Here is a 13,333-nt window from a genome sequence, read left to right as displayed (position 1 = left end):
TATTCAGTGCGCACGTGTTGTTGTCACTGGGTAAAAAAATCACACAGCACAAGATTTTATGCACACACTGTCATTGCAAATTAGAGGGAATATTGGTCATACCTGTCCAAGTGCTTTATATGGAGGTACAGTATCGACTATGTTAATTCCCCTAGACCAGGGGTTCACAATTTGAGGTCCACAGACCCCTTGCTTGATGGTATTAGTCCATGGCATAAAAAAGATGAACTAGACTATTTAACCTAGAACAGTGCAGCCAAAGTGTCCAGACTCATTTACTCTTTCTCAAAGAAACTTTGACGAGACAAGCATGCCAAAGTTGCTAGAATCTAATTCACTGTTGAGCTAATTTCCGATTCAAGTGCTGTGCGCAACATCTCATAACACCTTTGGAGTCACCTTAGCACAGCTGTTGAAGTGACACAGATACTGGGAGCACTCGAGTGTATTGCAGCGCTGGCCGGGGGAAATGTGGAGGGACTGCAAGTGAAGTAAAAGCCAAATGGTCAATTGTACCCTTCCAACTCAATGGGAAGAGAAAGAGAGGAAAAGCCCAAGCATCATGAGAATGCGAGGCCACCAAGAGTGCCAAGAAAGTGGGAACTGCTGAAATGGGATATTGATTATATACTACCCACTCCATAGGCATTAAGTAAAACCTTATTCAAATTAAAGAAGTCATGAGTATCCACATTGGCCAATTGATTGTAGGGAGAAACTCACCAGACTTGTCAGAGAATCGTGTGATTGATGGATTTACTCCAGTTGTGGTTGGTTGAGTGGTGCCGCAACAACATCATTGCCCTCATCATCAGTAAGACCACGGAATTGATTGTGGACAGCAAGGAGGGGAAGTCAGGAGAACACACACTAGTCCTCATGGAAGGGTCCGGTAGTGGAAAGTGCCTGGATGTCAACATCTCTGATGATCTGTCCTAGACCTTGACCACATGATATAGGAGCAGAATTAGGCCATTTGGCCCATCAAGTCTGCTCCACCATTTCATGATAGTTGCTCCATTTTCCTCTCAGCCCCAGTCTCCTGCCTTCTCCCCATATCCCTTTCATGCCCTGACTAATCAAGAACCTATCATCCTCTGCCTAAAATATACCAATGACTTGGCCTCTGCAGCCGCTGGCTGAAGAAATTCCTCCTCACCTCCGTTCTAAAAGGACATCCCTCTATTTTGAGACAGTGTCCTCTGGTCTTAGACTCACCCATCATACGAAACACCCTCTCCACATCCACTCTAACAAGGCCTTCCAACATTTGATAGGTCTCAATGAGGTCATCCCTCATTCTTCAGCATTCCAATGTGTAGAAGCTTAATCATTTTTGTGAACCTCTTTTGTACCCTCTCCAATGTCAACACATTCTTTCTTAGATAAGGGGCTTGAACTGCTCACAATACTCCAAGTGAGGCCTCACCAGTGCTTTATAAAGCTTCAACATTACATCCTTGGTCTTGAGTCCAACATATTGATGCAATCATGAAGAAGGCACACTTGTGGCTATTGCTGATTACAAATTTGAGGAGATTTGGTATGTCACCAAAGGCTCTACCAAATTTCTACTAATGTATGGTAGAGAGCATTCTGAGTGGTTACATCACCGCCCGAAATGAAGGTGTTAATGCTTAGGTGGAGATACGTCTCTACCAAAGGAGGAATAAGGTGCTCCTTCCCTCCAGCTCACCCTTGGGCAAGGTGTAGCACCTATTTAGCTTCCCCTGTCAAGGTCACATGAAGCCATGGGAGCAGCTGGTGCATATCACAAGGTGCATATCCACCATTCAGGGCCCCAGACAGTCCTTACAGGTGAGGCGACACGTCACCTGTGAGTCGGCTGGGGTGATATACTGCATCCGGTGCTCCCGATGTGGCCTTCTATATATTGGCGAGACCCGACGCAGACTGGGAGACCGCTTTGCTGAACACCTACGCTCTGTCCACCAGAGAAAGCAGGATCTCCCAGTGGCCACACATTTTAATTCCACATCCCAATCCCATTCTGACATGTCTATCCACAGCCTCCTCTACTGTAAAGATGAAGCCACACTCAGGTTGGAGGAACAACACCTTATATTCCGTCTAGGTAGCCTCCAACCTGATGGCATGAACATTGACTTCTCTAACTTCCGCTAATGCCCCACTTCCCCCTTGTTCCCCATCCATTATTTATTTTTATACACCCATTCTTTCTCTCACTCTCCTTTTTCTCCCTCTGTCCCTCTGACGAAACCCCTTGCCCATCCTCTGGGTTTCCCCCCACCCTTGTCTTTCTCCCTGGGCCTCCTGTCCCATGATCCTCTCATATTCCTTTTGCCAATCACCTGCCCAGCTCTTGGCTCCATCCCTCCTCCTCCTGTCTTCTCCTACCATTTTGGATCTCCCCCTCCCCCTCCCACTTTCAAATCTCTTACTAATTCTTCCTTCAGTTAGTCCTGACGAAGGTTCTCGGCCTGAAACGTCGACTGTACCTCTTCCTAGAGATGCTACCTGGCCTGCTGTATTCACCAGCAACTTAGATGTGTGTTGCTTGAATTTCCAGCATCTGCAGAATTCCTGTTGTTTGCATGTCACAAGTCCTGGTTATGCGAGCACTGACACCAGGCAGACAATCTCTGAAGAGTATTGATAATGGTTGGGGGTCACCCGTCTTGTAAAGACACTGCCCAGAAGGTGGCAATGGCCAACCACTTCTGTAAACAAATTTGCCAAGAACAATCATGGTCATGGAAAGACCATGATCGCCCACGTCATACGACACGGTATATAATGAACAAACAAGTGCACAGGACTGGGAAAAATCTGCAGAGGTTGTAGACTCTAGCCAGCTCCATCATGGGCACTAGCCGCCCCACCACTGAGGGCATCTTCAAAAGGCAGTGTCCCAGGAAGGCAGCATCCATTATCTAGGACCCCCACCACCCAGGACATGCCTCCTCCCATCAGGGTGGAGGTACAGGAGCCTGAGGATGAACACTCAAAATTTTAGGAACTGCTTCTTCTCCTCTGCCATGAAAAGATTTCCGAATGGTCCAGGAACACTGCCTCAATATTTTGCTCACTATTTGCTCTATTTATTTATTTTATTATATGTTTCTTATTTTAAATTAGAGTAAATTTTTATATCTTGCACTGTACTGCTGCCACAAAAGAACAAATTTCACATCACACGGCAGTGATAATAAATCTGATTCTGATATAAGATAAACCATTGAGTAGGTACGCAAGTCACCTACAATATCCCAGAGTCTTCATTTCAAAAAAAAACTACAGCACTACAGATCCAAACACAGTTAAGAAGTCTGAAGCACTTTAGATAGTTAGTCACAGGCTGAATTTGTAATTACTGTAAGTACACGAAGTACTCTTATTAAAGAGGGAAAGCACATATTAATGAGTCATGAGTGGATTTAACGTCAAGGTGATTTGAGGAATGATCTGATGTTTGGACAATTTAAACGCTGGGCCGGATGGATTGAAAAGGCAGGGTGTCAGGGCCAGAGATGAGGCTTGGGCTAGTTCTGCTCGCTGCCCTGTGATGTTTTCTCTTCTCAACGCTGCACTGACCCTGGCTGCTCTGAGCTCTGCAACGTTCACTCCGCCAGGTGCTGAATGGAGGCTGATGCTGTGGACCTGTTCCAGCTGCTCCGGGCTTCGTGTCTGTGGGCTCCACAACATCTGCTCCACTGTGTGCTAAACTGAGGCTGAGGCTCTGGGCCTACTCTGGCTGCTTCGTGTCCGAGGACTCCCTTTCGTTCCAAATGCTATTTGCCTACTTTGATTGTTGGTATTATTTGTTCCTTTTCTCTCTCTCTCTGCACATTGGGTGTTAGTCAGGTATTTTTTATGAGTTCTTTTGGGTCTCTTGTGGCTGACTGTCAGGTGATGAACATCAATCACAAAATACTCTTCAGATGCTGGGGTCAAAGCAACACTCACAACATGCTGGAGGAACTCAGCAGGTCAGGCAGCATCCGTGGAAACGATCAGTCAACGTTTCGGGCCGGAACCCTTCATCAGGACTGAAGAGGGAGGGGGCAGAGGCCCTATAATGAAGATGGGGGAGGGTGGGAAGGAGAAGGGTGGTAGGTTCCAGGTGAAAAACCAGTAAGGGGAAAGATAAAGGGGTAGGGGAGGGGAAGCAGGGAGGGGATAGGCAGGAAAGGTGAAGAAGGAATGGGGGAAAGCACAATGGGTAGTAGAAGGAGGCGGAACCATGAGGGATGAATCTCAAGGTTGTATGATGTATGCATACTTTGATAATAAATGTACTTTGAACTTTGAAGTGTTGTGCTGTAGATAGTTGACAGTATTATTAGTCTTCAGTAAAGAGTCAACATATGCTTTGAAGCTGCTGGTGCTTCCTGCAGCTCATCTAGCGCAATACACATCAACTCTGCTGTTGGGCTTGCAGATCAACTCCAATACACTACACCCCACCTCGTGTCCCAAAATCCCGTTGTTGTGGCCCTCCAAATCGCCTGACAACTCAACCCTCCCCCACCATCCTCTACCCAGCCAAATGCCTCACCAAAACCCCAGCCCTTGGCTTGGCCTAGACTCTCTCCGTAGTGGATGATAAAGAATTAGAATCAGAATCAGGTTTGATATCACCAGCACATGCCATGAAACTAGTTGTCTTTGTGGCAGCAGTACAATGCAATTCAGTGAGTGTATTGAATAAGATAGCATTATTTGCCACATTTACATCAAAAGTGAAAAGTGAGTATTGTGTTGGCAGCCGCTTTTAGTGGCAACATAGCACGTCTACTAAATGTCTTTGGAATGTGGAGCAGACCGGAGCACCTCAAGGAAACCCATGTGGTCAGTACACAAACTTCTTACAGGCAATGTTGGGAATTGACCCCCGATCGGTGATCACTGGCACTATAAAGCGATGCGCTATGCTACTGTGACATCCGCCAGTACCAGTCTATTGGTCAATAAGCTTTCCCCACCTGCCTGCACCACCCGGCCTGGTGTTGCCCCGTACACTAACCTGGAATACCGTGACGATCGCCCAGAGAAGTGAGTCAAAGTTCTTCCTGTCAGGAACAGTGTCTCCACCGTCAGTCTTGAGGCTAAATTTACAGCCAAAGATGTGCATTCCCAGAATGCTGGAGGACAGAAGAAAGAGGGAGGTCAAAGGTTAGTTTAACAATAAAGCAGGTGAAATTCACCTGACAGCAGACACCGGAATCTGGATCAAAAACAAATTGCAGGAAGAACTCAGTGGGTCAGGCAGCATCCGTCCAGGCAAGAGGGCAGCCAGGTCCTGATTCAGGACTTAAACCTCCAAAAAGACTGGACTAAATACAAAAAATTGTGTAGAAACTGGAAATCTTGAGTAACACACACAAAACACTAGAGGAACACAGCAAGTCAGGTAGTATCTATGGAGGGGAATAAATAGGTCAAAATTTCAGGCCAAGACCTGATGAACAGTCTCAGTCTGAAATCTGTTGATTGTTTATTCCCTTCCATAGATGCTGCCTGATTTGCTGAGTTCCTCCAGCATTTTGTGTGCATTGAAAGAGGATGAAATGTGGTCCAGATACAGTCTTGAACTGAAATGTCAATCATTCCCCTTTGCCTCCACAGATGCTGCTTGACCTGCTGAGTTCGTCCAGCAGTTTGTTTTTAAACGCTGCACGCTTTAGAGATTAGAGTCACCCCATCTGTCCCTTTTCTCATTCAGTCAAATTAAAACAGCAAGTTTATAATTTCCCTAAAGTGCACAGATGGTTCCAACAGCTAGTCTGATTGGTTTTCATTTTCCTTCTCATCTTCATACCAATTATGCGGCATAGCTGAACCTCAAACGACGCTAATGTGCAGCTAGATTTCTCAATTAGGCACTTTTGCAGGGTTTTGACACTGCTCTGCGCTGGCGGGAAATGTCCTGTCAACCTCACTCTGCGTCGCCATGGTAACGAGGCCTACTTGCAAGGTCAGAGAGAGCCACGAGAGCTCGCGGCGGCCAGCCAATTACCCATGGTGAACAGGCTCGGGACCTGACCGGTCAGCTAAATAAAAGGAATTCTCTCCCCCCTCCCCCAGCCACTAACCCCCTTCATCCAATTCAGTTATAGCTGAAGAGATTAAGGAGATTTTGTTCTCTGAACTGGAATATTATTGTCCCATGTAACGAGAGACAGTGAAAAGCATACTGTTCACACAGTTCAGATCGTTAGACAGTGCACTGAGGCAGAGCAAAGTTAAAACAATAACAATGCAGGCAGAACAAAGTGTAATAGCTACAGAGAAAGTGCAGTGCAGGTAAACAATAAAGTGCAAGATGAATAATATTACTCAATAGGTAATGAATAACCCACCACACAGAACAACCCAGGGAGGGAAGGGAAAACAGGTTCAGATTGGAACTTGTAATGACAAACATTTTTTAAGGTTTCCCAGTCAGGAGGTTGAGGGTTCACATCCCTGTCTTGGGACTATAGAGCAATTCCAGGGCGAGAGGGTGTTGTACGGTTCAGTGGAGCTGCCTTTCAATGGGACATTAAACTGAGGCCTTTCTACCCTCTCAGGTGGAGGCAAAAGACACTGGATAGAGTGAACACAGAGAAGATGTTTCCACAGTAGATAGATCTCTCAGATAGGCACATGGATGAATGAAAAATAGAGGGCTATGTGGGTGGGAGGGAGGTGAAGAGCTAGATTGATCTTGGAGTAGGGTAAAAGGTTGGCATAACATTGTGGCCTGTGTTGTACTGTTATTAGGAAAGCAGAATAAAGGGATGAAGAAGAATTTCTTCAGCCAGGGGGTGGTGAATCTGTGGAATTCGTTGCCAAAGAAGACTGTGGAGGCCAAGTCATTGGGTGGATTTAAGGCAGAAATTGATGGGTTATTGAATGGTGACAGGATTAAGGGTTATAGGGAGAAGGTGGGAGAAGGTGGGAGAATGTGGTTGAGAAAATAATCAATCATAATAGAGTGGTGGAGCAGGCTGGATGGGCCAAATATCTTTTGGCTTCTTCAACCTGCTAGGGTGAGTGTGAGGGCAACAGAGTTTCGTAAAGATTTGAGTAACAAGGTGGAGCTGGGGCAGGTTAGAGCATCCTTGAGGGGCTGAAAGGCCCTCGGTTGGTGCATTCACCCTGGAATTGCTCCGGCACATGTGACCCTGTGCCAACAGGAGCGTCACTCCTCAGCGCTCCTCGATCCAACGTTTTCACTATACTTACATTATTTCTGATCTGCTTTCTCCCCCACAATCTCTACCCCATGTGTGCTATGCATACACAGGCCTGGAGCAGTTTCAAGCATCAGCACCTGACGGTACGGGCACTAACACAGCGCTGGATTCAATTCCTGCTGCTGTCTGTAAGGCGCTTGTGCGTTCTCCTCATCAATGCGTGGGTCTCCTCCAGGTATTCCGGCTCCCTCCCGCCTTCCAAAGATGTACGGGTTATTGGGTTAATTGGTCCCAAGGGCAGGGCATCATTAGGCAGGCAGGGCCTGCTAACTGCTGTATCTCTAAACATCTCTAAAAGAAATCTCATCTATGTTTTATGTTAATAGTGTACAATTCCATTTTTACTATATATGTACATATTAACAGCAAGCTTCATTCCTGGAGTCTTATGAAGCTGTTGCTAGGCTAGTAACTAGGCATGGGTTCACCAGAGTTTGTTTTAGCCTGAAGTTTGCGCCTCGGGCTGTTTGAGCCTGTTACAGACTTTGACTGCCTGTAACAACCCTGAATGGACCCCCCCCCACCCTTTATCACTCTGTTACCAGTCCATTCCCCATCTCTCTCCGCCACGCTACTGAATCAAGAATTCACTATCCCCTGCTATAAATTTACTGTCTCCGCACAACACCCAGCAAGTTGGAACCACATCATGAGTTAGAACTTCAGGGATGGAGCAGGAAGAGGAAGAAAACTGGGGGGGAGGGGGAGGGGGAAGAGTTGGAAGTTGGTACGATCTGAGCCTTGGGCTGCAATGGGACTCACCTGAAAATGAAGATGAAGAGCATCAGGAGCATACAGAAGGTGGCCACGTTATCCATCGTCTTCATCAGGACCACCAGCTGGCGGCGCAGAGCTGGCATGAATCTCACCAGCTTCAGCACCCGCAGGAGACGGAAGGTGCGCAGCACAGAGAGGCCCCCGTCCGACTGGCCCACGATTTCACAGACGCTGCCCCAAGAGAAGGCATGTTAAAAAGATAAAACTTGTACCTACGTATTATGCAGCTGTGTTACAGTGGCTCGGTCAGTAACACTGAATCGGTAGTTTGGTTGGGGGGGGGGGGGTCAGGCATGCACCGGACCACTAATGTTCTCACTGTCCATACTGATGGAGTCCTGAGGCACGATCGTTGGGATGAAGCTTTGAACCGGAGCCTTTTCACCCCAGGGGGAGTCAAGCAGCAGCTTGTCAGATTCTTTCAATTATGCTGCCCAGGGCTGTGGGTTTGGGGGGTGGAAGAAATTCTGGCGATATTCTCCTGCACATGGAAAAGATGCCATGGTCACTTTTCGTGAAATCGTGGAAGGTTTCTCTGTAGCCTCTGGATATATTTTTTTAATCGCTTAGCTATTATCAATAAAATGTATAATTATGTCCATCATCAAATTTCTGTTTGTGAGATCTTACTGTGTTCATGCAGATATGACATAATTGGCTGCAAAGTGCCTGGGGGCAGCCTCGGGTGCTATATTAATGAGACATCTATTCAACCAGGCCAACGGTGCTTCGCATGGGCAACTGTGTGGAAGATGTTGGAAAATCCCTTGATAGCGCGGCAGAATTTGACTAATTCAATCATCCTTGCAGTAAATTAGGGAAAGCAATTGGCCAACAATTCCATAATCTAGGCAATCAAAAAGAAATTTGACCTGGATTTGCTTCTTCAGTGGTTAGGAGAGCTTTGGTTTAAAGATGCAGTGTCCCTTAAGTGGGTTAGGACATGGGACATGAGCTAGTGTGTGTGTGTGTGTGTGTGTGTGTGTGTGTGTGTGTGTGTGTGTGTGTGTGTGTGTGTGTCTGTGTGTGTGTGTGTGTGTGTGCTGTGTCTGTTGCACGTGCTTGTAAAAGTATCTGTGTGTCCATGTATGTGTGTGTTTGTGAGCGTCTTTATGAGTATGTGAATGTATGCAAGTTCCCACAGACTTGTGGCAGTATCTGTTCATGTCTGTCCCTTTGTGAGTGTGAGTGTCTATCTGTGTGTCTGTGTGTGCATGTGCATGTGTAGGTGTTTGCTTGCACTTGTAGCTGTATTTGTTGGTGTGTGTCTGTCTGTCTGTCTGCATGTGTCTATGTGTGTGTGTGTGTGTGTGTGTGTGTGTGTGTGTGTGTGTTTGCATAGACCTGTGGGAGTACCTGTGTGTATCTTTTAATTGTGTGTGTGTGTTGATGCATGTCTACGTAGTGTGCCTGTGTGTGTCTGTTCACCTCGACACAGAGTGTGGTGTAGTGTGTCTGTTCAGCTCTACACAGAGTGTGATGTAGTGTGTCTGTTCAGTTCTACACAGAGTGTGATGTAGTGTGTCTGTTCAGTTCTACACAGAGTGTGATGTAGTGTGTCTGTTCAGCTCTACACAGAGTGTGATGTAGTGTGTCTGTTCAGCTCTACACAGAGTGTGATGTAGTGTGCCTGTTTAGCTCTACACAGAGTGTGATGTAGTGTGTCTGTTCAGCTCTACACAGAGTGTGATGTAGTGTGTCTGTTCAGCTCTACACAGAGTGTGATGTAGTGTGTCTGTTCAGCTCTACACAGAGTGTGATGTAGTGTGCCTGTTCAGCTCTACAGAGAGTGTGATGTAGTGTGTCTGTTCAGCTCTACACAGAGTGTGATGTAGTCTGCCTGTTCAGCTCTACACAGAGTGTGATGTAGTGTGCCTGTTCAGCTCTACACAGAGTGTGATGTAGTGGGCCTGTTCAGCTCCACACAGAGTGTGATGTAGTGTGCCTGTTCAGCTCCACACAGAGTGTGATGTAGTGTGTCTGTTCAGCTCTACACAGAGTGTGATGTAGTGTGTCTGTATGCGTATGTTCAGCTCCACACAGAGTGTGATGTAGTATGCCTGTTCAGCTCTACACAGAGTGTGATGAAGTGTGTCTGTGTGTGCCTGTTCAGCTCTACAGAGAGTGTGATGTAGTGTGTCTGTTCAGCTCCACAGAGTGTGATGTAGTGTGCCTGTTCAGCTCCACACAGAGTGTGATGTAGTGTGTCTGTTCAGCTCTACACAGAGCGTGATGTAGTGTGTCTGTGTGTGCCTGTTCAGCTCTACAGAGAGTGTGATGTAGTGTGTCTGTTCAGCTCCACAGAGTGTGATGTAGAGTTTCTGCTCAGCTCTACACAGAATGTGATGTAGTGTGTCTGTTCAGCTCTACACAGAGTGTGATGCAGTGTGTCTATTCAGCTCTACACAGAGTGTGAGGTAGTGTGTCTGTGTGTGTCTGTTCAGCTCTACACAGAGTGTGATGTAGTGTGTCTGTGCGTGTCTGTTCAGCTCTACACAGAGTGTGATATAGTGTGCCTGTGTGTGCCTGTTCAGCTCTACACAGAGTGTGATGTAGTGTGTCTGTTCAGCTCTACAGAGTGTGATATAGTGTGCCTGTGTGTGCCTGTTCAGCTCTACACAGAGTGTGATGTAGTGTGTCTGTTCAGCTCCACACAGAGTGTGATGTAGTGTGTCTGTGTGTGTCTGTTCAGCTCTACACAGAGTGTCATGTAGTCTGCCTGTGTGTGTCTGTTCAGCTCTACACAGAGTGTGATGTAGTGTGCCTGTTCAGCTCCACACAGAGTGTGATGTAGTGTGTCTGTTCAGCTCTACACAGAGCGTGATGTAGTGTGTCTGTGTGTGCCTGTTCAGCTCTACAGAGAGTGTGATGTAGTGTATCTGTTCAGCTCCACAGAGTGTGATGTAGAGTTTCTGCTCAGCTCTACACAGAATGTGATGTAGTGTGTCTGTTCAGCTCCACACAGAGTGTGATGAAGTGTGTCTATTCAGCTCTACACAGAGTGTGAGGTAGTGTGTCTGTGTGTGTCTGTTCAGCTCTACACAGAGTGTGATGTAGTGTGTCTGTGCGTGTCTGTTCAGCTCTACACAGAGTGTGATATAGTGTGCCTGTGTGTGCCTGTTCAGCTCTACACAGACTGTGATGTAGTGTGTCTGTTCAGCTCTACACAGAGTGTGATATAGTGTGCCTGTGTGTGCCTGTTCAGCTCTACACAGAGTGTGATGTAGTGTGTCTGTTCAGCTCCACACAGAGTGTGATGTAGTGTGTCTGTGTGTGTCTGTTCAGCTCTACACAGAGTGTCATGTAGTCTGCCTGTGTGTGTCTGTTCAGCTCTACACAGAGTGTGATGTAGTGTGCCTGTTCAGCTCTACACAGAGTGTGATGTAGTGTGCCTGTTCAGCTCTACACAGAGTGTGATGTAGTGTGTCTGTGTGTGTCTGTTCAGCTACACAGAGTGTGATGTAGTGTGTCTGTGTGTGTCTGTTCAGTTCCACACAGAGTGTGATGTAGTGTGCCTCTGAGTGTCTGTTCAGCTCTACACAGAGTTTGATGTAGTGTGTCTGTTCAGCTCTACACAGAGTGTGATGAAGTGTGTCTGTTCAGCTCTACACAGAGTGTGATGAAGTGTGTCTGTTCAGCTCTACACAGAGTGTGATGTAGTGTGCCTGTTCAGCTCTACACAGAGTGTGATGTAGTGTGTCTGTTCAGCTCTACACAGAGTGTGATGTAGTGCGCCTGTTCAGCTCTACACAGAGTGTGATGTAGTGTGTCTGTGTGTGCCTGTTCAGCTCTACACAGAGTGTGATGTAGTGTGTCTGTTCAGCTCTACACAGAGTGTGATGTAGTGGGCCTGTTCAGCTCCACACAGAGTGTGATGTAGTGTGTCTGTTCAGCTCTACACAGAGTGTGATGTAGTGTGTCTGTATGCGTATGTTCAGCTCCACACAGAGTGTGATGTAGTATGCCTGTTCAGCTCTACACAGAGTGTGATGAAGTGTGTCTGTGTGTGCCTGTTCAGCTCTACAGAGAGTGTGATGTAGTGTGTCTGTTCAGCTCCACAGAGTGTGATGTAGTGTGCCTGTTCAGCTCCACACAGAGTGTGATGTAGTGTGTCTGTTCAGCTCCACACAAAGCGTGATGTAGTGTGTCTGTGTGTGCCTGTTCAGCTCTACAGAGAGTGTGATGTAGTGTGTCTGTTCAGCTCCACAGAGTGTGATGTAGAGTTTCTGCTCAGCTCTACACAGAATGTGATGTAGTGTGTCTGTTCAGCTCCACACAGAGTGTGATGAAGTGTGTCTATTCAGCTCTACACAGAGTGTGAGGTAGTGTGTCTGTGTGTGTCTGTTCAGCTCTACACAGAGTGTGATGTAGTGTGTCTGTGCGTGTCAATTCAGCTCTACACAGAGTGTGATATAGTGTGCCTGTGTGTGCCTGTTCAGCTCTACACAGAGTGTGATGTAGTGTGTCTGTTCAGCTCCACACAGAGTGTGATGTAGTGTGTCTGTGTGTGTCTGTTCAGCTCTACACAGAGTTTGATGTAGTGTGTCTGTTCAGCTCTACACAGAGTGTGATGAAGTGTGTCTGTTCAGCTCTACACAGAGTGTGATGAAGTGTGTCTGTTCAGCTCTACACAGAGTGTGATGTAGTGTGCCTGTTCAGCTCTACACAGAGTGTGATGTAGTGTGTCTGTTCAGCTCTACACAGAGTGTGATGTAGTGCGCCTGTTCAGCTCTACACAGAGTGTGATGTAGTGTGTCTGTGTGTGCCTCTTCAGCTCTACACAGAGTGTGATGTAGTGTGTCTGTTCAGCTCTACACAGAGTGTGATGTAGTGGGCCTGTTCAGCTCCACACAGAGTGTGATGTAGTGTGTCTGTTCAGCTCTACACAGAGTGTGATGTAGTGTGTCTGTATGCGTATGTTCAGCTCCACACAGAGTGTGATGTAGTATGCCTGTTCAGCTCTACACAGAGTGTGATGAAGTGTGTCTGTGTGTGCCTGTTCAGCTCTACAGAGAGTGTGATGTAGTGTGTCTGTTCAGCTCCACAGAGTGTGATGTAGTGTGCCTGTTCAGCTCCACACAGAGTGTGATGTAGTGTGTCTGTTCAGCTCCACACAGAGCGTGATGTAGTGTGTCTGTGTGTGCCTGTTCAGCTCTACAGAGAGTGTGATGTAGTGTGTCTGTTCAGCTCCACAGAGTGTGATGTAGAGTTTCTGCTCAGCTCTACACAGAATGTGATGTAGTGTGTCTGTTCAGCTCCACACAGAGTGTGATGAAGTGTGTCTATTCAGCTCTACACAGAGTGTGAGGTAGTGTGTCTGTGTGTGTCTGTTC

General features: G+C 46.9%; 1 protein-coding gene across 1 annotated transcript in view; it reads right to left on the bottom strand.

Annotated features, from left to right (window-relative positions):
- The window catches only part of LOC140205397 (voltage-dependent T-type calcium channel subunit alpha-1I-like), a 426,562-nt gene that overhangs the window by 178,411 nt on the left and 234,818 nt on the right, over positions 1–13,333 (bottom strand). The window contains exons 10-11 of the mRNA XM_072272989.1: positions 7,986–8,171; positions 5,009–5,126 (exon numbers count right to left, since the gene is read on the bottom strand). Coding sequence (XP_072129090.1) covers positions 5,009–5,126; positions 7,986–8,171 — 304 coding nt within the window. The remainder of the gene's footprint in view (positions 1–5,008; positions 5,127–7,985; positions 8,172–13,333) is intronic.

Source organism: Mobula birostris, chromosome 11 (assembly GCF_030028105.1).
Source record: "Mobula birostris isolate sMobBir1 chromosome 11, sMobBir1.hap1, whole genome shotgun sequence".
Classification (NCBI taxonomy): Eukaryota; Metazoa; Chordata; class Chondrichthyes; order Myliobatiformes; family Myliobatidae; genus Mobula; species Mobula birostris.
Note: the sequence above shows the minus strand (reverse complement) of the source record. Positions and strands in the feature narration are given on the sequence as shown.